The sequence below is a fragment of the Bombina bombina genome, chromosome 3, assembly GCF_027579735.1.
Source record: "Bombina bombina isolate aBomBom1 chromosome 3, aBomBom1.pri, whole genome shotgun sequence".
Taxonomy (NCBI): Eukaryota; Metazoa; Chordata; class Amphibia; order Anura; family Bombinatoridae; genus Bombina; species Bombina bombina.
Window position 1 is genome coordinate 1,265,500,092 of NC_069501.1, and position 27,951 is coordinate 1,265,528,042.

The window sequence follows — 27,951 nt, forward strand, 5'->3', positions numbered from 1 at the left end:
AAATTATTTACAAACAGCTTCTGCAATTATGGCACAAATGGTTGTAAATGCTTCTCTGGGATCCCCTTTTTTCAGAAATAGCAGACTTATATGGCTTTGGGGTTGCTTTTTGGTAATTAGAAGGCCGCTAAATGCCGCTGCGCACCACACGTGTTTTATGCCCAGGAGTGAAGGGGTTAATTAGGGAGCTTGTAGGGAGCTTGTAGGGTTAATTTTAGCTTTAGTGTTGTAGTAGACAACCCCAAGTATTGATCTAGGCCCATTTTGGTATATTTTATGCCACCATTTCACCGCCAAATGCGAGCAAATAAAAAAAAAACAACATTTTTCACAATTTTAGGTTTCTCACTGAAATTATTTACAAACAGCTTGTGCAATTATGGCAGAAATTGTTGTAAAAGCTTCTCTGGGATCCCCTTTGTTCCCCTTTTGCGCACCACACGTTAATTATGCCCAGCAGTGAAGGGGTTAAATTAGGTAGCTTGTAGGGAGCTTGCAGGGTTAATTTTAGAGATCAGCCTCCCACCTGACACATCCCACCCCCTGATCCCTCCCAAACAGCTCTCTTCCCTCCCCCACCCCACAATTGTTCCCACCATCTTAAGTACTGGCAGAAAGTCTGCCAGTACTAAATAAAAGAGTTTTTTTTTTTTTTTTTAAATAAAAATAATAAAGTATTTTAGCTGTGATGGACCCCTGCCTTAGCCCCAACCTCCCTGATCCCCCCTCCAGCTCTCTAACCCTCTCCCCTACCTAATTACCGCCATCTTGGGTACTGGCAGCTGTCTGCCAGTACCCAGTTTGGCCCCAAAAACCCCCCAAAAAGTATTTTTATTTTATTTTTTACTTAAAAAACTATTTCTGTAGTGTAGCAGCCCCCCACAATACCCCCACCCCCACCCCCTCCCAGATCCTTTTATATTTTTTTTTAAAAAAATTCCCTTTTTTTTCCCCTTTCTGCCCTCATTCATTGGTGTCAGTGTGGCTAATGGGTGCAGGTGCATGCGCAGATGTGCACGCGCACCCCGTGCACACACACATGCACGCTCACGTGCACACTCGCGCATCGTGCACGCGCACGCGCATCGTGCACCCGGCGGACACTGGCACTATCGCTACCGGTGCAGAGAGGGCCACAGAGTGGCTCTCCCTGCATCGGAGGCTTGTAAAGTGGTATTGCAGGATGCCTCCATATCGAGGCATCACTGCAATACCCTCAGAGCTGCTGGAAGCATTTGTGATCGCTTCCAGCACTCTGTTTGACAACTGACGTACCAGGTACGTCCATTGTCATTAACTGCTTGTTAATGCATGACGTACCTGGTACGTCAGTTGTCATTAAGGGGTTAAACAAGATATGAGTGGTGGCACTGGGCAAGTGGGCACAGTATACGCTGTGAGCCTGACACAAAAAAGCAGACTGATGTTTCACAGTCAAAAAAGTTTTGTTTTTTTTAAATGTACACTTACACTACTATTAAACAAGATATGAGTGGTGGCACTGGGCAAGTGGGCACAGTATACGCTGTGAGCCTGACACAAAAAAGCAGACTGGTGTTTCACAGTCCAAAAAGTTTTTTTTTTTAAATGTACACTTACACTACTAGTAAACAAGATATGAGTGGTGGCACTGGGCAAGTGGGCACAGTATACGCTGTGAGCCTAACACAAAAAAAGCAGACTGATGTTTCACAGTCAAAAAAGTTTTTTTTTTTTTTAAATGTACACTTACACTACTATTAAACAAGATATGAGTGGTGGCACTGGGCAAGTGGGCCCAGTATAAGCTGTGAGCCTGACACAAAAAAGCAGACTGATGTTTCACAGTCAAAAAAGTTTTGTTTTTTTTAAATGTACACTTACACTACTATTAAACAAGATATGAGTGGTGGCACTGGGCAAGTGGGCACAGTATACGCTGTGAGCCTGACACAAAAAAGCAGACTGGTGTTTCACAGTCCAAAAAGTTTTTTTTTTTAAATGTACACTTACACTACTAGTAAACAAGATATGAGTGGTGGCACTGGGCAAGTGGGCACAGTATACGCTGTGAGCCTAACACAAAAAAAGCAGACTGATGTTTCACAGTCAAAAAAGTTTTTTTTTTTTTTAAATGTACACTTACACTACTATTAAACAAGATATGAGTGGTAGCACTGGGCAAGTGGGTACAATATACGCTGTGAGCCTGACACAAAAAAGCAGACTGATGTTTCACTGTCAAAAAAGTTTTTTTTTTTTTTTTAAATGTACACTTACACTACTATTAAACAAGATATGAGTGGTGGCACTGGGCAAGTGGGCACAGTATACGCTGTGAGCATGACACAAAAATGCAGACTGATGTTTCACTGTCAAAAAAGTTTTTTTTTTTTAAATGTACACTTACACTACTATTAAACAAGATATGAGTGGTGGCACTGGGCAAGTGGGCACAGTATACGCTGTGAGCATGACACAAAAAAGCAGACTGATGTTTCACTGTCAAAAAAGTTTTTTTTTTTTAAATGTACACTTACACGGGGGGGCGTGTCTGACCATAGGCCAAGATGGCTGCTTTGTGATTCTAGCTGCTTGAAGGAGAAGATGAAACCACTGTTTACTTCACCCTACACTGCTAATCTAGTATTATTTTGAAGACTCATTGATAGTGAATACCTGTGGAGCTAATCTACATTATTTTTATACCGGTTTTCAGTTCAGCAGCCTGAAATTGATGTGGTGCGCAGTGGAGGCCTACTCACGGCTTGGAGCCACATCTACCCCCCCAGTATCCTGATCATTCAGAACATCCAGTCACTGAGTATGACAAATTAGGGAAAGTTATAATATTCGATATAGTTGGCCACTTTATGTTTATTCTGGAATAAGGACTTCATTGAAGGATAAAGCATTATCACAGTTACTGAGCTTTTATTGGAAGCACAAGAATGACATTGCAGCACAAAATGGAAGCCGTGGTGGACTGGGAACATTCTGTTTCAAGCCTGATTGTTCATTACACGCAACAGTTTACCAGGGAGTTGCGACTGACTTTTACTGCACTTGGATATGAGAATGCCCCTGAGCGGTTTCTACAGCAGCCCCATGACAGACCAGCTATGGAAGCACTACCGGAGGCTGATACTGTAGCACCTCAATCCTCAACTCTCTATGCCATAGCAGCACCACAGTCTCTAACTGCTTACCCTGTAAGTATGGGAAAAGGACCGCTTGTAAGCGTGCGCAAAGTACCTACAGCTGCCCAGTATAAGACGGAACATCCAGATGATTTGTTTCCCTCGCTATTGACTCAAGCGTCCATTGCATTGCTACCCAGACAACTAAAAGGGGGTGAGTGGATATCTGTGGGATCTTGCTATGGGTTCCATGTGAGGCATACACCTACAGATGGAGTTTACTGTTTGCAGACGGCTCCCCCATTTGCTCCAGATCTGTTTGTGGTTGGGCCATGTGAACTATGGCGGCGGGACGTCGCCATAAAATGTGAGAGATCTGGAATCGGATAAGAACTTTTTCCTCACTAGAGGCTTTGAGACGCTCAGGATTGAGGTGAATTGCTTGATACCAGGGTCAGTTGGAACTTGGTTTAGAGACCTCTCCCCTGCCTCTCTGAGACTTGAGACTATTTTGCTATTTTGCTGTTGCTTACTTCAATGTTAGGGTTTTGTTTTGTTTCATTATGAGTCTCTTATTATGTTGCTGGTTTGTTTGCAAATTTGAGCGAACTGTTCACAGACTGCCTCCTATTTTAGTACTTTAATCCCACACAAGTTTAATGCCCAGATTGGTCATAGTAGCTTACTTTACCCTGCTATACGTCAGTGATCTTCTTTATCTGTTTGCAGTGCTTAGTATGGGAATCTACTAACATGCTTGGGGGAAATCTGTTGGTTGTGGTCTATTTACTGTGGGGTAATGAGGGAGATAAAGAGAGTTACTGCTCTATGCACATATGCTGTTAGCTGGACAGTATAGATGTTGATATTTATATAAGTATGATAGTTCTCTGATATACAACATAGGAGATTTTGTCAGATCATTTAATATGCCATTTTTTGTAGCTAAATATCCTGTTTAAACATGATACCATATTGCTGCCATATGGCTTTAGAGCTAGCTATATGAGATGTTTATACAGCCTTAGGTATCATTGTCCCTAACTGCTAAGTTACATCTTTACTCATTCCCATGTTGACATATATTTGTGGGTGCCTATTTTATTTACCATATTTGTTATATTTTGAAAAGTAGGGAAATAGATCCCTTTAAAGTAAGTATTTCAAAATGTATGCAATTATTGTGCTAGCATTTAAACTTTTTATTTGATCCCCCAGTTTCGCTCTGTCAGCGGCCGAGACAGGGCGAGAGCTATAGTTGTTATTGTATTTCCCCCTGAAAAGGAAAAGAGAAAAAACAAGAAAAAAAAAGGTTTGCCTAATCTTAAGTGGACTTATGCTATGTCTTATATGTTACCTGTTGATTATATTAGCACACCCTTTCTTAGCATGTGGCCCTATGAGTATGGATGTGTACACGTGTATTTATATGTATGTGGACATACACATTGTCCATATAGTTTACTTAAAGTATCATGGATTCTTACATATTGGTACATGGGTATACTGTGGTGGGCTACTAGTTTTTGCTTCCTAAAAGAATAGTTTAACTACCTATTTTTATCGTTTGTAATGCTGAGTATAAGAATGTTATACTTGTGTTTTTTTTGTTTGTTTTTTTTTCTTTATTCATTGTCCATTACAAGGGTCCAGAAGTGGCCCTATATTACGGGCCAAAGTGTGATGTTTAAGGTTCACTCTACCTTTTTTGTTTTGTGTGCTACAGCCTTATTTGTTATATGCGTGACAACCTTCTATATATGTGCGATATTTTAGATGCAAAGGTTTCAAAGTGGCCCTACATATTATTTTGCAAATTTGAGGTTAAATTATTAATGCTGTATAATATTATGGAAATGTGTGATATATATACAGTACTGTATATTATTTTTACTTGCCCTTACGGGATGGGGGCTTACGTAACAGATTTCTTTGTACTGTTCTATTATGAACCTCAATAAAAATTATAAAATAAAAAAATAAAAAATGTACACTTACACTACATTAAACAAGATATGATTGGTGGCACTGGGCAAGTGGGCACAGTATACGCTGTGAGCCTGACACAAAAAAAACAGACTGATGTTTCACAGACCAAAAAGTTTTTTTGTTTTAAATGTACACTTATACTACTATTAAACAAGATATGAGAGGTGGCACTGGGCAAGTGGGCACAGTATACACTGTGAGTCTGACACAAAAAAGCAGACTGTTGTTTCACAGTCAAAAAAGTTTTTTTCTTTTAAATGTACACTTACACTACTATTAAACAAGATATGAGTGGTGGCACTGGGCAAATGGGCACAGTATACGCTGTGAGCCTGACACAAAAAAGCAGACTGATGTTTCACAGTCAAAAAAGTTTTTTTTTTAAATGTACACTTACACTACTAATAAACAAGATATGAGCGGTGGCACTGGGAAAGTGGGCACAGTATACGCTGTGAGCCTGGCAACTGCAATTAGATTACACAAGCAGACTGATGTTTCACAGTCAAAATTTTTTTTTTTTTTTTAAATTTACACTACTGTTACACCAGATATGAGTGGTGGCACTGGGCAAGTGGGCCTGGCACACACGCTGGCAGGCAGGCAACTGCAATTAGATTACACAAGCAGACTGATGTTTCACAGTCAAAAAAGTTTTTTTTATTAAATTTACACTACTGTTACACCAGATATGAGTGGTGGCACTGGGCAAATGGGCACAGTATACGCTGTGAGCCTGGCACACACGCTGGCAGGCAGGCAACTGCAATTAGATTACACTAGCAGACTGAGGTTTCACAGTAAATTTTTTTTTTTTTTTAAATTACACTACTGCTACACCAAATATGAGTGGTGGCACTGGGAAAGTGGGCCTGGCACACACGCTGGCAGGCAGGCAACTGCAATTAGATTACACAAGCAGACTGATGTTTCGCAGTCAAAAAAGTTTTTTTTTTTAAATTTACACTACTGTTACACCAGATATGAGTGGTGGCACTGGGCAAGTGGGCCTGGCACACACACTGGCAGGCAGGCAACTGCAATTAGATTACACAAGCAGACTGATGTTTCACAGTCAAAAAAGTTTTTTTTTTTAAATTTAGACTACTGTTACATCAGATATGAGTGGTGGCACTGGGCAAGTGGGCACAGTATATGCTGTGAGCCTGGCACAAACGCTGGCAAGCAGGCAACTGCAATTAGATTACACTAGCAGACTGATGTTTCATAGTCAAAAAAGTTTTTTTTTTTTTAAATTTACCCTACTGTTACACCAGATATGAGTGGTGGCACTGGGCAAGTGGGCCTGGCACACACACTGGCAGGCAGGCAACTGCAATTAGATTACACAAGCAGACTGATGTTTCACAGTCAAAAAAGTTTTTTTTTTAAATTTAGACTACAGTTACATCAGATATGAGTGGTGGCACTGGGCAAGTGGGCACAGTATACGCTGTGAGCCTGGCACAAACGCTGGCAAGCAGGCAACTGCAATTAGATTACACTAGCAGACTGATGTTTCATAGTCAAAAAAGTTTTTTTTTTTTTAAATTTACCCTACTGTTACACCAGATATGAGTGGTGGCACTGGGCAAGTGGGCCTGGCACACACTGGCAGGCAGGCAACTGCAATTAGATTACACAAGCAGACTGATGTTTCACAGTCAAAAAAGGTTGTTTTTTTTTAAATTTACACTACTGTTTCACCAGATATGAGTGGTGGCACTGTGCAAGTGGGCCTGGCACACACACTGGCAGGCAGGAAACTGCAATTAGATTACACAAACAGACTGATGTTTCACAGTCAAAAAAGTTTAGTTTTTTTTAAATTTACACTACTGTTACACCTGTCAGTATATTTATGAAAATCTTAGCAGTATTCTCTAAACAATGTGTAAGTATATGGCAGGGAATATATTGAACAATCTTCCTTTAATCTATACCTGCAATCAAACATACATTTGCTAAGACAATAAAATTAATCTAAATATCTGAATTCTTTATTATTAGTAAATAACTATGAACATGTTGATACGTAAATATTTGTAATGATTAGAATATGAGTCAATATTATATGCGTTAAAACAAAAACTATTTAAAATATGCTATGCAAAGCTCATGCCAATTTACTTTAAAAGCAATCTTTCATTCAGAGCTGCATTTAAAATATTACAATGAGACCTAAAATAGCAGTTACAAACATTCAGCAATATGATTTACAGTGTTAATTTAAACAATAGTACAATATACACTTCTATTAAAAACATCAGAAATTGTATATATTATTTATGTAAAAACCCAATTCTGAGTTATCACTCTATAGTTGTACAGATAAAATAATTTAGCAGCAAGGATTTAACCATATACAGACTGAATATAAATTACAGCTCTTATGCATATATCTGTGTTAAAATATTAATTGCAACCCTTTTTCTTATATATATATATATATATATATATATATATATACGTTACCAAAATGATATTCAGCTTCAAGACTTTTCCCACCTAATATAAAATAAGTGTAATTGCAATGGAAGAGTAGAAGTATGGCCCACTTTTTTTTATAGTTTGACTGTGTCCCACGCAAAACAGTTTCAGTCAGTTACAAAACTCAGCAGCCAGTGTCCCCTTTCTTCTTTCTGCATACAACTTATTGTCTAATCATTGGTGTGAAATATGGGTGGCCCTTCGAAACCTTGTCCCTGCTATTGGCTGACCTTGTGAGTGTGCATTGCTAAGGAGATGCATTTTTTAACAGCCAATCATCTCCGGGCTGTAATACCTGTGTCGCAACACCGTACCTTGTCCATCGGGTGGCAGTATTACAAATAGATAGCACAAACAAATGCAGCATGACAAAAAAAATAAATACAGCTATACATTTAAACATCTTTCTTTAAAATGTGTAATAACTACCATAATTTTCTTCATATTAATAAGTTCGCAATACCAATCGCAGCTGAGTAAGATCATATTACCTCTCTGGTCATTTTGATATGAAACATGTGTCTAACATTATATCATATTATATTATATTAATTTATGCTGCCAATTATTCTGAAATTAATGGTATTTATACATTCTAATATGTTTTCACATGATATAGTATGCTCTATGTCTCCGACAATTTCTGCATAATATGAATTGATGCCTGCAATAGAAATGGAAACAATTAATAGAAATGATCTAAGCATTCATTTGTCTATGGTCCATATGAAATAAGATTAAGTATTATTAATCATTTACTTTTAGGTCCACAAATATTCTTAAAAACCAGAGGCTAAGTAAGACCTTTTATGTTTTCAAAACATATATATCATTTTTATGTATATCTGAATTTATTTCCTATATAAATATCCCCTGCAGCAACCATCCACCTAAAACAATGTGCTTAATTTCAATATATATATCATGAATCATTCCAAACATGCATGGAAAACTGTCATTGTTCCTCTTGCAAAATGCATCCAACTCTATCTGTGTCACCTTCCCCCTAGCTGTGTGTTTGCAACAAATCTTACTTTGAAATCACAAGACTTAGGTGACAAATTCCAGAGGGCTTCCAAGCACATTTTTCTTTCATCACCAAATGTCTTGGAGTTATAAAACTCTGCATATATAGTCAAATGAATAGGGTCACTGAGTTAGTTCCTTTAGAAAAAAAAAATGTTTGTGTATTTTACACCACAGGCGGTGGTACTTCAAAAGCTATGCTGATTTTCAATCCTGATAAACGTGTATTCACCCAGCTAACCCATCTGGTAGGGGTTTGGGACCCCCTGTGGATTAGAAGCTGTGTTCAACAAACTTATGTTCAATTAATCCTGAGGTCTCATCTAACATATACAGTGTATAAAATGTACATATATATATATATATACATATATATGTATACATATGTAATATTCATCATAATATCCGTATACTCTGACATAAATCCCCCTTCCAACTTCAAATAGATGTAGGACACATGTATTTGAATTGACTTAAAGTCAGTGGTATTTGATGAGGATCAACAGTATACCTCATAGACAGTCTCTTATGTAGAAAGTTTGTTATTTTGAGCCTTCATGTTTATCAGTTGGGCATCTTTAAACTACAGTATGTCTTTAGTTCATTTGGGGATATGACACTTCATTCTCCCTCTATGACTTGTAGTTGGGATCTGGGATGACATGCCCGCAATTGATTGATATGGACCCATTTATCTATGAAACTTTCATTTTTGGGGATCCTTATTTTATAGGCCACTGGAGATATTTTGTCAGTAATGACGAAAGGACCTTTCCATGAGGGAAGAGATTTCTTCTCCCTAACCTGATCTCTTCCAAAGTTATAAAGATAAACTTTATCATTTATTTCATATTCCTTTTTGGACGTTTTGAGATCATAATAGGTTTTAGTGGCAGTTGCTGCTCTTTCTAAATTCCTTTGAGCAAATGCAAATGCATATTGCAGGTGCTTTCTTAGGTTCTCCACATATTGATGTGTATTGGCAGCGTTTATCAAGTTTTGGTCTGATGTACGGTACAGCAGATGCTGAGGTAGAACCATTCTTCTACCAGTCATCAGTTCAAAAGGTGACATCTTGGTAGCATTACTTGGAGTTGTTCTTAATGGCATTAAGACTAGAGGTAGTTTTACATCCCAGTCTTTACCCGTTTCACTCACAAACTTTTTGAGGATTTTAACAATGGACTGGTTATAACACTCTACACCACCACTTGAGGCAGCTCTATAAGCAATATGGAGCTTTCTTTTAACCCCTAGTATTTTCCACATTTTGGTCATCACTTCGCTAGTGAAGTGGGTCCCCCGATCTGACTTGATTCTTTGGGGTAAACCAAATCTGGAAAATACATGGTTGATGAGCAACGCTGCACATGTTTCAGCACTATTGTTAGGTGCACTAATGCACTCTACCCATTTAGTGAACAGGCATGTTACGGTTAACATGTATTTGTTACCTCTTGATGATCTTGTTACCGGGCCAATAAAATCAATTTGTATATCTGACCATGGCATTACCATCCCCCTTTTCTGCAATGGCGCTCTATGCGTTGGTGCAGTGGGTTGGAACTGTGGACAGATTAAACACCCTTGACAGTAGGTTTGAACATCTTTCAACATGTGTGGCCAAAAAGCGTAGTCACGCAATATTTCGTACGTGAGTTTGGCACCACGATGACCAGTGTGGGAGCATCATGGGCATGTTGAAGCATTAGACCTCTGAACTTGGTGGGTACTACCCATTGCGGAATGCCAGTTTTGGAGGTTCTAATTAACAAACCATCCTGTAACTTGAATTGTGATCTGGATTTTATTAAAATTCTAAGATCTTCTTTGCCAATACAATCATCTTTTGAGATGGGGTTGCTTTCAGGATCTTCTATGTGTTTATAGAAGGTGCCTACAATGGGGTCTTCTTTTTGACTAGTGATCAGGTCCTCACTAGGAGAATCCTGACTCCATTGTACCAAGTTAGGCTCACTCTGTTGTTTTGCCTGGTTTCTGGTAATGGCTTCTACCTGAACTGCACCCATTAAGTGGTCAATATTAAGGAGTTCTCCAGTTATGGCTCCTTGTTTGGCTAATGAATCCGCAAGGTCATTGCCTTCCTTATCCGGACCTAGAACCCTGGAATGACCCTTGGTCTTTTTCCAGTGTATGGTTAAATCATTGGATACCACCAGATTATCAATCTCGCAGAACAACTTGCCATTCTTGACTGGTTTGTTATTGCTTTTCTGCATGCCATTTCTTTTCCAAGTTGGCAGGTATTCAACAAAACTGTCACGCACATAATTTGAGTCAGTTATGATCACAAATTCATGAATACCATGTTCAATAGCCATTTCAATGGTTTTGAAAACAGCAGTTAGTTCTGCAACTTGGCTGGATCTTGGTCCAATGTTGAAACCTATAGATATATTTGAGAATCCATTTGCCCAAGTTATACCAATGCCAGTGACTAATCTGCGCTCATTATCTATAGTGGCATGGTAAGAACAACCATCAACATACACCCAAGGTAATGTTTGACAATGGTCCACATTGTATATTTTATATGGGGAAAGAAATTGTTCCTCCAGAAAATCATCTTCTGATAATTCTTCCCCAGGATCTCTAGCAGTACAGTCGTGGAGTTCAGCAAGTCCCTGTGCGACTGCATTCTTTTTATTCTGCTTGTAGCGAATTTCTAATGGCCAGCCTTGTAAGGAAAGAGTCCACGCTGTTTTGCGGCTATTTGACAAATTGACATTTCTTATTCTCTCACTTTGCAAATATAGCAAATGCTGGTGGGCCGTTTCTACAATAATTTTCTTGCCCTGTATATAGCTGCGGAAATTTTGTAGAGCCCATACAGTAGATAAGAGGGCTTTTTCGCAATCGCTAAATTTTATTTCTACTGGGGATAGATTTTTGCTCGCATAAGCAATGGATTTGTTCAAATTATCATGCTTTTGGTATAAAACAGCACTCATGCTTACATCTGTGTACCCTGTTTCTAAGTAGAAAGGTTTACCACCTTCAGGGTATGCTAAGCAAGGTGCTTGTGTGAGTTTTCTCTTCAGCTCTTTGATGGCTGTCTCTTGAGATTCACTCCAGTGCCATTTCACATCCTTCTTTAGAAGAAGTAGTAGTGGTTTAGCTAACTCTGCATAATTATCAATGAATTTGCGAGAATAATTTGTCATACCCAGGAATGATCTCAATTCCTTTAAGTTAGTTGGGTTTTTAGAATTTACTATAGCTTCAACCTTTTTCTTCTGGGGATTTAATCCTTCAGAAGTAACTTCATGTCCCAAGAAGTTTACACGAGTGCGGCACCATTGGGCTTTTTGTAGGGATAATTTGACACCTGCCCTTTTAAGTTGGCTGAGGACGTGTTTAAGCTCTGCGATGTGTTTTTCAAAGTCTGTGCTTTTGATTAAAACATCATCAACATAAGATAAGGTCCCCCTTTCCAGTGCATCAGGCATAGCCTAATGCATGAATACAGCAAATTCATGTCCAGAATTTATGTATCCAAATGGAAGTCTCTGGAATGCATATTGGACCTTTTGGAAAGAGAACGCTAGCTTATATTGGTCCTCTTCATGTACCTTTATGGTCCAGTATCCCTGTGCACAATCAATGGCAGTGAATATTTTGGATCCCTGCATTTGTGCAAGGCACTGGTCAATGTATGGTACAGGCCAACCAGACATGTACACTCGTTTGTTTAGCTGTCTTAAATCAGCACACAAACGCCATTGTCCATTGTGCTTAAGGACACCTAGAATAGGATTATTTTTATAAGAGCTGTGCACGTGTCGTATAATATCTCTTTCTTCCAAATTCCTTATGATCTCTGCCAGAGAATCATATGAGGCTAAGGGAAGTCTGTATTGTTTGACAAATACAGGTGGCGCATCGGGATCTGTTTGTATTCTTGCAATGTGCAAGTCTGTAGTACCACAGTCATAAGAATCCTTAGCAAAAATATCCTTGTATTCCATCAGGAGTTCTTGCAGCCGTTGGCGTTCATCATCGCTGGAACAGCCATTAGCTAAGGATATTTGCTCTTCGACTATTTGCTGAAATCCTGGAAAGATTTCAGGCTGTCCTATTTCATAGGCTTCTTCGAACCTAGAGGTGAGATCCCCTTGATTATAATTTACATTGCTCCCATGACTCTGGGTATTGGGGTAATCTTGCTGTTTGATTGGCTGATCAAACACTAGAGAGGCTTCTTTAATTTTACAGATACCTTCCTCTGAGCTGAAGGGATAAATAGACTGAATATTAAATAGACCCTCTGGCATAGATGCAAAGGATCGTTCTATTAATTGTTCTTTAGTTAAGTATCCTTCAGGTATTAGCCCAATTACATTATTCTGGAATCCAAAAGTGTAATAACTTGATTCCAGTGCATATCCTATGGTAGTTCCCTTGGATAATGTTATATCCTGTGGGGTCATGTTATGCACAACAATATGTATTGTAACAGTTCCAATATTCACCATAGGAGTGTAGGTTACTGTGACACCCAGATTTTGTATTCTATGGGAGAGGCAAATCAGTTTTTCAGAAGTTTTTTAATTTCTGACCTCTCTTTACCTTTAAGGGTAAAATAAATTTATCAGCCCCAGCAGGAATTATAATATCGCTAGATACCTGCATATTCACAGCATATGGCAATTGCTGGTTTGATTTCAGGGCTGCATTTTCATCCTGAAATACTTCAGGGTCCCCCTTTAACCTGCTCCAGAGGCAAAAGTAAATCAAATCTATTTGTATGGCATATCTATGTAAGATATCATTGCCAATGTATATTTGATTATGGGGAGTATTTAAAACTAAAAACAGGTGCTTCACTGACTTATTTCCTATAGAGATAGATAATAAGCACTTAGCTGTGATGTTATAGTTTTCCGACCTGTTATCCAGGTTGTGGACACTGTGGTCTTGGAGAGAAAGATATTTAATCACTTTAGGTTCAGCTATTTGCGCTAATAATCCTTCGCTTATATAGCTAGCTTCCTGTTTTAAGTTTAATTTAGCATACTTGGTTTTACCAAGGTCATGCACTTGTATAGGGATAAATAGATCCTCTTTAACTCTCTCAATCCCTGTGAGGTATTGAGCGTGGCCTCCCACCTTAGGGATTTTATGATCCCCCTTGTGGAGTGATATGGTTAATACATCGCCATCTAGGGAAATATTCGCTATTTTTCCAGGCAAAATTTTAAAAGTATTACCATCAGAGCCACTTAAAAGAGTCTGATCATCTATTTGTAGAATAGTGATTTCAGGTATAGAGTTATTCCTGAAATGAATCTCCACAGCGTCTGGTTTCTCTTCCGCCACGTGACAGCTATGTTGGGTGCGATATATACCAGATTTTTCATAATTTATAGGCCTTTTAACTTGTGACCAAATTACATTATTTATGCAATCAATTATGGTGCTTAATCACTTCAGGAGATCACTACCAATAATTAAACGATCAGTAGGCAGATCCAATATAATGACAGGGTGTCTTATGACCCTGTTCCCCAATTTAAATTTTAACCAGGCCGTACCGTAGACTTTTAGAGAATCACCCCCAACTCCTATTAGAGAACCGTCAAATTCTTTTATTTTAGGTTTGTGGGGTGTTAGCTCATTTAGCTGTGTGTAGTACCTGTGGGATAAAATAGTTGCCTGAGATCCAGTGTCGACTAATCCCATGATAGGGTTGGAGACTGAATATTGCAGCTCAACTAATACATAATATCTTGCATTTTCTACCATTTCACACATAAAATTGGCATTCTCATACATCTGTGGGCTTCGCCACGTGTTACCTGAATTCGCCAAGTTTTCCCGTGCAGAGGAAGCTTCATACCTACCCGTTTCCTCTATGACAGGGTTGGCTGGATTCTTTTGTACTGCATCTGTGGAAATAAGGTTAAGAGAGTGCTGCAAAAGAAGAGATTCGTTAATTTTTCCCGGATGAGGTTGCCTGAGTATGTCCCCCGCTTTGGCTATAGTCTCTCTGCGCCTCATCCCGTGTTGGGGAAGGGGTAGAGTTAAACCTCTGTGGAGATGGCCCGTTTTCTCTGGCCACTTTGGCATAGGTTTTCTTTTTAGACTCCAAATTTAGGGGTTCAGGTGACACCCTAGTTTCGGCCACTATTTTAGGATTGGGCTTTTTCTCCCTTTTATCTCCCTGTTCACTGGACTGCTGAATAGAGTATAATTTCATACTCTCTTTGATCAGCCATTCCAATGAACAGTTCTCCTCAAAATCTCTAGCTAAGTTGATTTTGATGGGTGTGGGTAGTGCTTCAAAAAATATATTCACAAACTCTGAACCTTCAAATATGGGATCATCTTCAGCCATGCTGTACGCATTCTTCAATACAGAAAGTAACTCGATTGGACTTTGATTCGCACTACATTTTAAACCATATACAGCTATTCTCGCTGCCGTTTTAGTGCGATGTTGTTCGAATTCTTTCTGCATTGTCTTTTTGTTTCACTCCAGGAACGAATATTCATATCCTTTAGTGAAGCAAAGAATTTGTGATGTTTACTTTCAAATACCCAGGGTAGAAATTCAACTTTTAATTGCTCACTTGTAACACTCATTATAGATAATGCATTTTCAAAGGCCTCTAAGTGGTCAATTATGGAAGTGCCCCCCCCCCTTTAGAAAATGGGCGTACTGTATTCTTTAGGAATTTAATTATTGTGGGGGTGTCATACACTTTATTTGGTACATCACTGGATCTTTCTGGGGACGTATTGTTTGAGCTAGAGTGCCTTTCATCTGAGGTGTAATAATTTTCTGGTCCCCCAGAGTTATGTAGTTGCCTAGGGGAAAAAGTTACCTCTGGGCCTGAATTAGGGCTATAGTTTGGTATCTTTGTCTATCCTCCCGCCTGGGATCTTGACTCTCATTTCTGTCCCAGTCCTTATAGCTGCTAATTTGTCTCTGTAATTTATTTATTGCCTGCTCGTATGCTTTTTCAGCCTCATGATATCTAGCTTTTAAAGTTTTATTTTCATCTTGGCACTTTTTATATTCTTCTTCGAAAGTTTTAAAATCAGCCATTAGTTCCTGATTATATTTATCTAAATCAGAAGCCTTTTGGCTAATATGGAAAACCTCTGTCTTTGTCTGAATAAAGGCATCTTGAAATTCTCGTAATGAATTATTTTCATCCCTTAGCCGCTATAATTGTCTGTTTTGTCCTGCCATTTGGTTAGACATTTCACAGCTCAAATACATTAGGATCGACCAAGTTTCGAAAATTAATTCATCACGCCCCCTAAGTTCCGTGCATCTATTAAGTTGCAGTAACATTTGGTATAATTCCCCATCTTCAAACCACATATCTTTAACTAAATCTTTGGCCTTATCTGTACACTCATTAATATACCTGGAGACATCGTCCCCAATATCAAGTCTAGTCATGATGTGATTCATGGCGTCTAATTTGAGCGTTTTTTTCTGAATCACTTCATTGATGGAGGACATTGGGGAGGACACAATTTCATCTTGAACAGAAACGCTAGCATTACTTTTTGCTGAAGACATCGTTATTTTAGTGTTTGTACTTAAATAAGATAAAACGCTAATACAATTTTGACCAATAAAAGAGAGGGAGAAAAAAAAATTATATCTTCAAAATATCAATATCAATTTTGAAATATGGCAAAACCAATATTTTTATTGATTTTGAAATATGAAAAATTTATATTTTTGATTAATTTTGAAACATGAAAAATTAAAATTTTTATGAATCTTGAAATATGAAAAATGTATATTTTTATGAATTTTGAAATATGAAAAAATAATATTTTGATTAATTTTTTTTTTATATGAAAAATCAATATTTTTATAAATTTTTCAAAAAATGTATTTTTAATAATATTTCAAAATATTAACATTAATCTTGAACACGAAAATGAATATTTCAATTTTAAAAAAAAAAAAACCTTTATATTTTCAAAATATCAATTCGAAATATGATTTTTTTTTTCTTCTATAATAATTTCTATTTACCACAAATATACTATATCAATATGATAATTATTTATATCTCGCGCAATGCCTCCATACAATATGTCAGTATATTTATGAAAATCTTAGCAGTATTCTCTAAACATTGTGTAAGTATATGGCAGGGAATATATTTAACAATCTTCCTTTAAACTAAACCTGCAATCAAACATACATTTGCTAAGACAATAAAATTAATCTAAATATCTGAATTCTTTATTATTAGTAAATAACTATGAACATGTTGATACGTAAATATTTGTAATGATTAGAATATGAGTCAATATTATATGCGTTAAAACAAAAACTATTTAAAATATGCTATGCAAAGCTCATGGCAATTTACTTTAAAACCAATCTTTCATTCAGAGCTGCATTTAAAATATTACAATGAGACCTAAAATAGCAGTTACAAACATTCAGCAATATGATTTACAGTGTTAATTTAAACAATAGTACAATATACACTTCTATTAAAAACATCAGAAATTGTATATATTATTTATGTAAAAACCCAATTCTGAGTTATCACTCTATAGTTGTACAGATAAAATAATTTAGCAGCAAGGATTTAACCATATACAGACTGAATATAAATTACAGCTATTATGCATATATCTGTGTTAAAATATTAATTGCAACCCTTTTTCTTTATTTATATATATATATATATATATATATATATATATATATATATATATACATTACCAAAATGATATTCACCTTCAAGACTTTTCCCACCTCATATAAAATAAGTGTAATTGCAATGGAAGAGTAGAAGTATGGCCCACTTTGTTTTTATAGTTTGACTGTGTCCCACGCAAAACAGTTTCAGTCAGTTACAAAACTCAGCAGCCAGTGTCCCCTTTCTTTTTTCTGCATACAACTTATTGTCTAATAATTGGTGTGAAATATTGGTGGCCCTTCGAAACCTTGTCCCTGCTATTGGCTGACCTTGTGAGTGTGCGTTGCTATGGAGATGCATTTTTTAACAGCCAATCATCTCCGGGCTGTAATACCTGTGTCGCAACACCGTACCTTGTCCATCGGGTGGCAGTATTACAAATAGATAGCACAAACAAATGCAGCATGACAAAAAAATAAATACAGCTATACATGTAAGCATCTTTCTTTAAAATGTGTAATAACTACCATAATTTTCTTCATATTAATAAGTTTGCAATACCAATCGCAGCTGGGTAAGATCATATTACCTCTCTGGTCATTTTGATATGAAACATGTGTCTAACATTATATCATATTATATTATATTAATTTATGCTGCCAATTATTCTGAAATTAATGGTATTTATACATTCTAATATGTTTTCACATGATATAGTATGCTCTATGTCTCTGACAATTTCTGCATAATATGAATTGATGCCTGCAATAGAAATGGAAACAATTATTAGAAATGATCTAAGCATTCATATGTCTATGGTCCATCTGAAATAAGATTAAGTATTATTAATCATTTACTTTTAGGTCCACAAATATTCTTAAAAACCAGAGGCTAAGTAAGACCTTTTATGTTTTCAAAACATATATATCATTTTTATGTATATCTGAATTTATTTCCTATATAAATATCCCCTGCAGCAAACATCCACCTAAAACAATGTGCTTAATTTTAATATATATATCATGAATCATTCCAAACATACATGGAAAACTGGCATTGTTCCCCTTGCAAAATGCATCCAACTCAATCTGTGTCACCTTCCCCCTAGCTGTGTGTTTGCAACACATCTTACTTTGAAATCATAAGACTTAGGTGACAAATTCCAGAGGGCTTCCAAGCACATTTTTCTTTCATCACCAAATGTCTTGGAGTTATAAAACTCTGCATATATAGTCAAATGAATAGGATCACTGACATATGTAATATTCATCATAATATTCATATACTCTGACACACCAGATATGAGTGTTGGCACTGGGCAAGTGGGCCTGGCACACACGCTGGCAGGCAGGCAACTGCAATTAGATTACACAAGCAGACTGATGTTTCACAGTCAAAAAAGTTTTTTTTTTTTTTTAAATTTACACTACTGTTACACCAGATATGAGTGGTGGCACTGGGCAAGTGGGCCTGGCACACACACTGGCAGGCAGGCAACTGCAATTAGATTACACAAGCAGACTGATGTTTCACAGTCAAAAAAGTTTTTTTTTTTTAAATTTACACTACTGTTACACCAGATATGAGTGGTGGCACTGGGCAAGTGGGCACAGTATACGCTGTGCGCTTGGCACACACTCTGCAGGCAGGCAACTGCAATTAGATTACATTAGCAGACTGATGTTTCACAGTCAAATTTTTTTTTTTTTTTAAATTTACACTACTGTTACAACAGATATGAGTGGTGGCACTGGGCAAGTGGGCCTGGCACACACGCTGGCAGGCAGGCAACTGCAATTAAATTACACAAGCAGACTGATGTTTCACAGTCAAAAAAGTTTTGTTTTTTTAAATTTACACTACTGTTACAACAGATATGAGTGGTGGCACTGGGCAAGTGGGCACAGTATACGCTGTGAGCCTGGCACACACGCTGGCAGGCAACTGCAATTAGATTACACTAGCAGACTGATGTTTCACAGTCAAAATTTTTTTTTTTTTTAAATTTACACTACTGTTACACCAGATATGAGTGGTGGCACTGGGCAAGTGGGCCTGGCGCACACGCTGGCAGGCAGGCAACTGCAATTAGATTACACAAGCAGACTGATGTTTCACAGTCAAAAAAGTTTTTTTTTTTTAAATTTACACTACTGTTACACCAGATATGAGTGGTGGCACTGGGCAAGTGGGCCTGGCACACACGCTGGCAGGCAGGCAGGCAACTGCAATTAGATTACACTAGCAGACTGATGTTTTACAGTCAAAAAAGTTTTTTTTTTTTTTAAATGTACACTACTGTTACACCAGATATGAGTGGTGGCACTGGGCAAGTGGCTTGGCAGGCAGGCAACTGCAATTAGATTACACAGAAAAAAAACAAAAAACAGACTGATGTTCTAGCCCTAAAAATGGCTTTTTGGGGTGCTGTCCTTACAGCAGAGATCAGATGAGTTCTTCAGGACTGTAGTGGACACTGAATACACTAGCCTAGTTATCAATTTCCCTATTAAATCAGCAGCTGCTACACTGTCCCTCCTCTCACTAAGAATGCAGCTTCCGAATGAATCTAAAATGGCTGCTGTCCAGGAGCTGGGAAGGTCTGGGAGGGAGGTTCTGCTGCTGATTGGCTGGAATGTGTCTGCAGACTGTGAGATACAGGGTCAAAGTTTACTCAATGATGACGAATAGGGGGCGGATCGAACTTCGCATATGTTCTCCCGCCGTTGCGAACACGAACAAGCTATGTTCGCCGGGAACTATTCACCGGCAAACAATTCGCAACATCACTGCTATACATGCCGAGATCCACAAGGCATAACAAACAGCATCATCACTTCCGGGTTAGTCATGTGAGTAGTTCATCCAATGCCTACAATCGTTTCACCCTTAGTGTCAATTCAAAAGACAGGGCTTCCTCAGGGCAGATATATATATATATATATATATATATATATATATATATATATGTTTGTATGTGTGCATTGGAGCCCTTTACAGTTAAGTAACTGAAAACATATAAAATCATTTTTAAGCAATATTCATATTTAATAAAGTGTGTAAATATGTCAAATTCCAATATTCTTCACATAGTGGAATATTTACAAATAGTTATTACTATCTATCTATCTATCTATCTATCTATCTATCTATCTATATATATATATATATATATATATATACACACATGTATTTATATAAGTATATGCAGTATATAAGTATACCTACATATTTACAAACACAAACCATATGTATGTATATATATATATATATATATATATATATATATATATATTATTATTTATAAAAAATAGAACATATCCTGCTATGTGAAGAACATTGGAATATTAATATTTCCACACTTATTGTGCACGTAGGGTTAGTGAGTGAGCAAAAACATTTTTCTTTCAACTTGTAATATATGCAGTATCCAACGCATGCAAAAAGTCAAAGTCGAGCACAGTTAGTGCTGGAGTCATAAAAAAATAGCGTTATCCTCATAATCTAGCCCTAAGATAGGTAATATAGTTTGAACAGGATGTTACTTCTCTAGTAGTAGTCCCTTTAGCCACAATGAATCCACAGAAGAAGGCAGCACCTTGCAGTATAAAAATATCTTTATTTCCACATACTGGAATAAAACAGTGACGTTTCGGGTAAAGAACCCTTAATCTTACAAAGCTAAAACACACTGTTCAAACCTTATAAAGGCCTACCTGTAAAAAATGCAGAGGAGGGTAACACATTTGAAAATGGAAATGGAAGATTCGTATGATATATGTTATGAAGTCTGGAACGGTTGTTATTATTTACACCGGAAAAGAGGAGTCTATAAAGAGCCCATATAAGTAAAACTCAGCTGACCTTTTTATCAATAGTATGGCACAAAAGACAAGAGGTCACCCCTTGAGACACATAGATTTTACCTACAGTAGTGTAAAAGGTTCTTTACAGTAAGACCAATAAGAATATGTGGTTCTAACAACGTTCACGTTGTTTTAGTAAATTCAGTAGGTTATTAAAAAAGGGTCTAAATATTTTTTTTTCTTGGCAAAGCAACATACTGTATACAAACACATAAAAGTTAGCATTGGCAGTATAGCAGTTTAATAATTCAAAGAGAAGAGGATGGTCAAACAAAGGGACAATAGAACAGTGCTATACCGATAGGTAGGGTGTAGGAAAAATATTACTTAAAATAAATATTACATTAAAGCAAATTAAACTTAAATAAAAAGTACAATACTCTTGGTGCTCTTTATTCGTACAGATGCAGAAAGCTGTATAAAATGCCCAGATGATCAGTGGCCCAATTATAAGAAAATTATGTGCCTCCCAAAGACAGTGGAATTCCTTTCATTTGATGACACATTAGGGAAAGTCTTCAGTTCAATCTCCATCTTCTCCTGTATTGTAACTGTTACTGTTGTTTGGATTTTCATTAGGCATCACACAACTTCTGTAGTAAAAGCCAACAACCGGAACCTCAGCTACACCCTCCTCCTCTCCCTAATTTTGTCTTTCCTCTGCTCCTTACTGTTCATTGGACGTCCTGTGCAGGTGACCTGCCTACTCAGACTAATTGCTTTTGGCATCATATTTACTGTTTCTGTCTCTTCTGTGCTGGAAAAATCAGTCACTGTTGTTATCGCCTTCAATGCCACCAAACCTGGCAGCAAATTAAATAAATGGGTGGGATCCCGAGTGTCCATCTGTCTGGTCTTTCTCTGCTCTCTAGGTAAGACTATGATCTGCACGCTGTTGTTGGCTCTTTACCCACTATATCCAGACATTGACACTCAGTCTTACATTGAGAAAATCATATTACAATGTAACGAGGGCTCTATCACTGCATTCTATCTTGTGATAGGCTACATAGGATTCCTTTCTACAGTTAGTTTCATTGTGGCTTTCCTGGTTAGAAATTTACCTGCTAGTTTTAATGAGGCCCAGATGATCACATTCAGCATGCTGGTGTTCTGCAGTGTTTGGATCTCTTTCATCCCAGCGTACCTGAGCACCAAGGGCAAATACATTGTAGCTGTAGAGATATTTGCTATCCTGGCTTCTAGTGCAGGACTGCTGAGCTGTATATTCATGCCAAAGTGCTATATTTATACTATTTAAGCCTGAATTGAACACCAGGGTACATATGCTAAATAAACATTAATTTGTATATGTATTTAGACACCGGTGTCACTGGGTAATTTTAATTTTTACTTGAGGATAGATGTTGGAGATGTCTTAATTTTTTTGGTTGTTAATATGTAATATTTAAAAAAAGAAAATGTTTATTGAGTAATAAAAGGAAAACAAATAAAATATAACAATTTCTAGTTATTAAAAAAAACACACAGACAACATTTAGTAACTAACTTTTTCCCTTCTGACATATGTTTTAACCCCTGCTAAAGGGTCAAAAATGTAGAACATATGTATCTAGCCTAAGTATGTTGTCCTGTTAGTGACATGGCATACACCAGTGTTTTAGTTTATCTATATGTTTGAACCTTTTGTAGTGGTTAAACACTAATGCAGAATGGAATAAGTAAATAAATATAATAGTGTAGCAAAAAGAGTATCAGCTGTATAGTGAGTTATTTATCTCTACATAGAATCTATGTTTACTAGAGTAGGTATAAATGTTGCATAGTGCGCAGCATCTTATGGATTTTGACAGCAGGTAGAAAACAAAGGGAACATCTAATCAGCTTAAATTTCTACCTATAGTGTTTCTAATTTTCAGGGTTTATGTACACCTCAGTTAGGCCATAATTAAAGCATCAACAGACCTACAAGAAACTGCATTTCTGGTCTTGTTGGCCTCACAGTACATTGGTCTATTGATATATTATAAAAAAGGATGCTGACCTGCAAAGTATAGATGAGTGGCGATGTGCCTCCCATAAGAAATAACAGGGATCTTTATTTTTGGCAAATTCTTCTGGATCTTTTAGATCTCAGAGGGGTTGTTGCTGCTATTTTTTATCCAGTTTGTAAATATGTCTGTGAGTGTATGTATGTAAATACGTGTATATGAATGTATGTAAATAAGTGTGTATGTATCATGTGTGTGTGTGTATGTAAATAGGTGTATATGAAGTTGTGTGTAAATATGTAAGTGTGTATGTATCATGTGTGTGTGTGTGTATATGTGTATGTAAATAGGTGTATATGTCTGTGTGTGTAAATATGTAAGTGTGTATGTATCATGTGTGTGTGTGTTTGTGTGTATATGTGTATGTAAATAGGTGTATATGTCTGTGTGTGTGTAAATATGTAAGTGTATAAATATGTAAGTGTGTATGTATCATGTGTGTGTGTGTGTATGTGTATGTAAATAGGTGTATACAGGGAGTGCAGTATTATTAGGCAAATGAGTATTTTGACCACATCATCCTCTTTATGCATGTTGTCTTACTCCAAGCTGTATAGGCTCGAAAGCCTACTACCAATTAAGCATATTAGGTGGTGTGCATCTCTGTAATGAGAAGGGGTGTGGTCTAATGACATCAACACCCTATATCAGGTGTGCATAATTATTAGGCAACTTCCTTTCCTTTGGCAAAATCGGTCAAAAGAAGGACTTGACAGGCTCAGAAAAGTAAAAAATAGTGAGATATCTTGCAGAGGGATGCAGCACGCTTAAAATTGCAAAGCTTCTGAAGCGTGATCATCGAACAATCAAGTGTTTCATTCAAAATAGTCAACAGGGTCGCAAGAAGCGTGTGGAAAAACCAAGGTGCAAAATAACTGCCCATGAACTGAGAAAAGTCAAGCGTGCAGCTGCCAAGATGCCACTTGCCACCAGTTTGGCCATATTTCAGAGCTGCAACATCACTGGAGTGCCCAAAAGCACAAGGTGTGCAATACTCAGAGACATGGCCAAGGTAAGAAAGGCTGAAAGACGACCACCACTGAACAAGACACACAAGCTGAAACGTCAAGACTGGGCCAAGAAATATCTCAAGACTGATTTTTCGAAGGTTTTATGGACTGATGAAATTAGAGTGAGTCTTGATGGGCCAGATGGATGGGCCCGTGGCTGGATTGGTAAAGAGCAGAGAGCTCCAGTCCGACTCAGACGCCAGCAAGGTGGAGGTGGAGTACTGGTTTGGGCTGGTATCATCAAAGATGAGCTTGTGGGGCCTTTTTGGGTTGAGGATGGAGTCAAGCTCAACTCCCAGTCCTACTGCCAGTTTCTGGAAGACACCTTCTTCAAGCAGTGGTACAGGAAGAAGTCTGCATCCTTCAAGAAAAACATGATTTTCATGCAGGACAATGCTCCATCACACGCGTCCAAGTACTCCACAGCATGGCTGGTAAGAAAGGGTATAAAAGAAGAAAATCTAATGACATGGCCTCCTTGTTCACCTGATCTGAACCCCATTGAGAACCTGTGGTCCATCATCAAATGTGAGATTTACAAGGAGGGAAAACAGTACACCTCTCTGAACAGTGTCTGGGAGGCTGTGGTTGCTGCTGCACGCAATGTTGATGGTGAACAGATCAAAACACTGACAGAATCCATGGATGGCAGGCTTTTGAGTGTCCTTGCAAAGAAAGGTGGCTATATTGGTCACTGATTTGTTTTTGTTTTGTTTTTGAATGTCAGAAATGTATATTTGTGAATGTTGAGATGTTATATTGGTTTCACTGGTAAAAATAAATAATTGAAATGGGTATATATTTGTTTTTTTGTTAAGTTGCCTAATAATTATGCACAGTAATAGTCACCTGCACACACAGATATCCCCCTAAAATAGCTATAACTAAAAACAAACTAAAAACTACTTCCAAAACTATTCAGCTTTGATATTAATGAGTTTTTTGGGTTCATTGAGAACATGGTTGTTGTTCAATAATAAAATTAATCCTCAAAAATACAACTTGCCTAATAATTCTGGACTCCCTGTATGTCTGTGTTTGTAAATATGTAAGTGTGTGTATGTAAAAAGGTGTATGTGTAAATATGTGAGTATGTAAATAAGTGTGTATGTGTCATATGTGTGTGTGTGTGTGTGTGTGTATGTAAATAGGTGTATATGTCTGTGTGTGTAAATATGTAAGTGTATAAATATGTAAGTGTGTATGTATCATGTGTGTATGTGTATGTGTATGTAAATAGGTGTATATGTCTGTGTTTGTAAATATGTAAGTGTGTGTATGTAAAAAGGTGTATGTGTAACTATGTGTGTGTGTGTAAATATGTGAGTATGTAAATAAGTGTGTATGTGTCATATGTGTGTGTGTGTGTGTGTATGTGTATGTAAATAGGTGTATATGAATGTGTGTGTAAATATGTAAGTGTATAAATATGTAAGTGTGTATGTATCATGTGTGTGTGTGTGTTTGTGTGTATATGTGTATGTAAATAGGTGTATATGTCTGTGTTTGTAAATATGTAAGTGTGTGTATGTAAAAAGGTGTATGTGTAAATATGTGTGTGTGTGTGTGTGTGTGTGTAAATATGTGAGTATGTAAATAAGTGTGTATTTATGTGTTCTAGAGAAAGAATAACAGAGTTAAGGGTTGTTTAAAATGGGGGAGCCATACAGACATTCCAGAACTGCATCAAATATTTCAGCAACAACCCCTCTGAGATCTAAAAGTTTTTGCCAAAAAGAAAGATCTGCCTGTTACAGGATTAAGTGAAAACTGAGAAGGTGCTTCTAAGGGGACCAAAGAAAGCATAAAAGACAACCGTAGGAAACAATGTTTACCAGAGATCTTAAAAATCCTTTAGATAAGCTCCTTGAAATCTTCTCATATCTGGCTTCCATGAGCTTTGCATAGCAAACACTCTTGAAAATTCAGTAAGTGAAAAGAAGCATGCCTGCCCTGGATACATGCAAACTGTTTTATTGCACAAGAAGGTATTTTGCAATAAACAAATGAAAAGAGGGGTGGAGTAGTGGGTGTGGTATGGGTATGCAATGGGCGTGGTATGGCCGGGTGATGGGTGTGGTCAGAAGTGGCGAGTAACATTTTGGCCTGGCTAGTAGCTAAGGACCTGAAATTTTGAGCCCTGGTCTAGCTAACGCACAATGAAATTTGTATTTTAAACATCATACAAAACAAATAATTTAACTACTCACACAAGAATAAGCAGGGAAAATTGTATTGTTAAGGTGCATCAAAAATCATATTTTACCAAAAACATAAAATTTGTATGTAAAATTACACAGGAATAAATCATATTAAATATACACAGCATAAATCATAATTTTAGTACACTGGATGTGCAAAACACACACAGAAATTCATACTGAAAAGTACAAAATGCAAAGCATAATTGTTGTTTTTTTAGTAAAATGGGATGAACATGGGCAAATATGCAATTGTCTCTCTAATCCCAGTGTAATTCTGTAAAAATTTTCACACCACAGTTCTCACAGTTCTCAGTTTTTTCCTGAGAAGGTGGCAAGCTTTTCTCAAAACACTCAAAATGCTTATAACCCTAACAGAAAAAACTTAAATTATGCTTACCTAATAATTTTATTTTCTTCAGGTGGAAAGAGTCTACAGCTGCATGCATTACTTTTGGGAATTTAGAAACTGACCACCAGTAGGAGGCAAAGACACCCCAGCCAAAAGCTTACCTCCCCCACTTCCCTCATCTCCCAGTCATTCTGCCGAGGGAACAAGGAACAGTAGAGGAAATATTAGGGTGAAAAGGTGCCAGAAGATAAAAAAATAACAGATGCCCCACAGAAAAAATACAGGCAGGGAACTGTGGACTCTTTCCATCTGAAGAAAAGAATATTATCAGGTAAGCATAATTTAAGTTTTTCTATTTATAAATGTAAAGAGTCTACAGCTGCATGCATTACTTTTGGGAAAACAATACCCAAGCTATAGAGGACACTGAATGCAAAAATATGAGGGTACAAGAGGAGGTCGTTTCTGAGGGCACCGGGCCTGAAAACCCCTACCCAACAAAATCCCACTTCGTCCGAAGCCAAGAACCACTTTGAAAAAAAAGGAAAAGTCCCAAGGACACTGACCTGCAGATAGTCCACAAGCCTTGCTAAAGACTGCAGAAACTAGACTCCACTGAGTCAACAGCCTCCAGGAGACACCATGGCCCAGCAGTCAGTCTCCAAACAGCACACCCCTTACTAAGGAAAGGGATCAAGCTAATGTATTCTTCCACAAAGAAGAAAAGACACAGAGAAAACATGATTGTACTTGTAAAGCACGGCTAATCCCCCTTAAGGGACTAAAGGCGCTGCTCACCTTATCAACCTCAAAAGGAGAAAAGGCTGAGTAGACCTCGCTGGGGATCGAACTTTCAACCCTCAGTTTGCTACAGTGCAGAGTAGCCACAGTTCATTAGTATGCTGATCTAGCTGTCCAGCTAGCATAAGGAACTCCAGAAAAAAAAAACTAAAAAGGGCTCAATGAGTCCTAAATAAAAGCACAGAGCAAAAAAACTGAGAAACCGGGACAGACTAACAGAGACCCAACCATTCTCATACAAACAAAGGGAGGCAATGCCCAGACTCCAGAAATAAAGAAACCACAGGATAAGGCCGGGGGTCTGAAACAGAGAGGCTCTTCCCCTAACACAGTTACTTTACTCTAAAAAGCAACTGAAGACGAACGTCCCCAAGTTGCAGAAAAGTAGCTCAGAATACCGAAATATTCAGAAACGAAACCTCATGCAGCAAGCTCAG

General features: G+C 37.5%; 1 protein-coding gene across 1 annotated transcript; it reads left to right on the top strand.

Annotated features, from left to right (window-relative positions):
• The first annotated feature begins 2,930 nt into the window (after positions 1-2,930).
• Positions 2,931-22,399, top strand: LOC128652721 (vomeronasal type-2 receptor 26-like). The gene is made up of 2 exons (XM_053705653.1): positions 2,931-3,333; positions 21,543-22,399. The coding sequence occupies exons 1-2, from the start codon at positions 2,931-2,933 to the stop codon at positions 22,397-22,399; spliced, it is 1,260 nt and encodes a 419-aa protein (XP_053561628.1).
• Positions 22,400-27,951: the final 5,552 nt, after the last annotated feature.

What these genes read in the sequence shown, in the direction of transcription:
- LOC128652721 (XM_053705653.1), top strand. Translation starts at nt 2,931, where the DNA reads ATGACATTGCAGCACAAAATGGAAGCCGTGGTGGACTGGGAACATTCT. An exon ending in ACCCAGACAACTAAAAGGGG is followed by an intron (nt 3,334 to 21,542) that starts GTGAGTGGATAT and finishes TTATTCGTACAG; the next exon opens with ATGCAGAAAGCTGTATAAAA.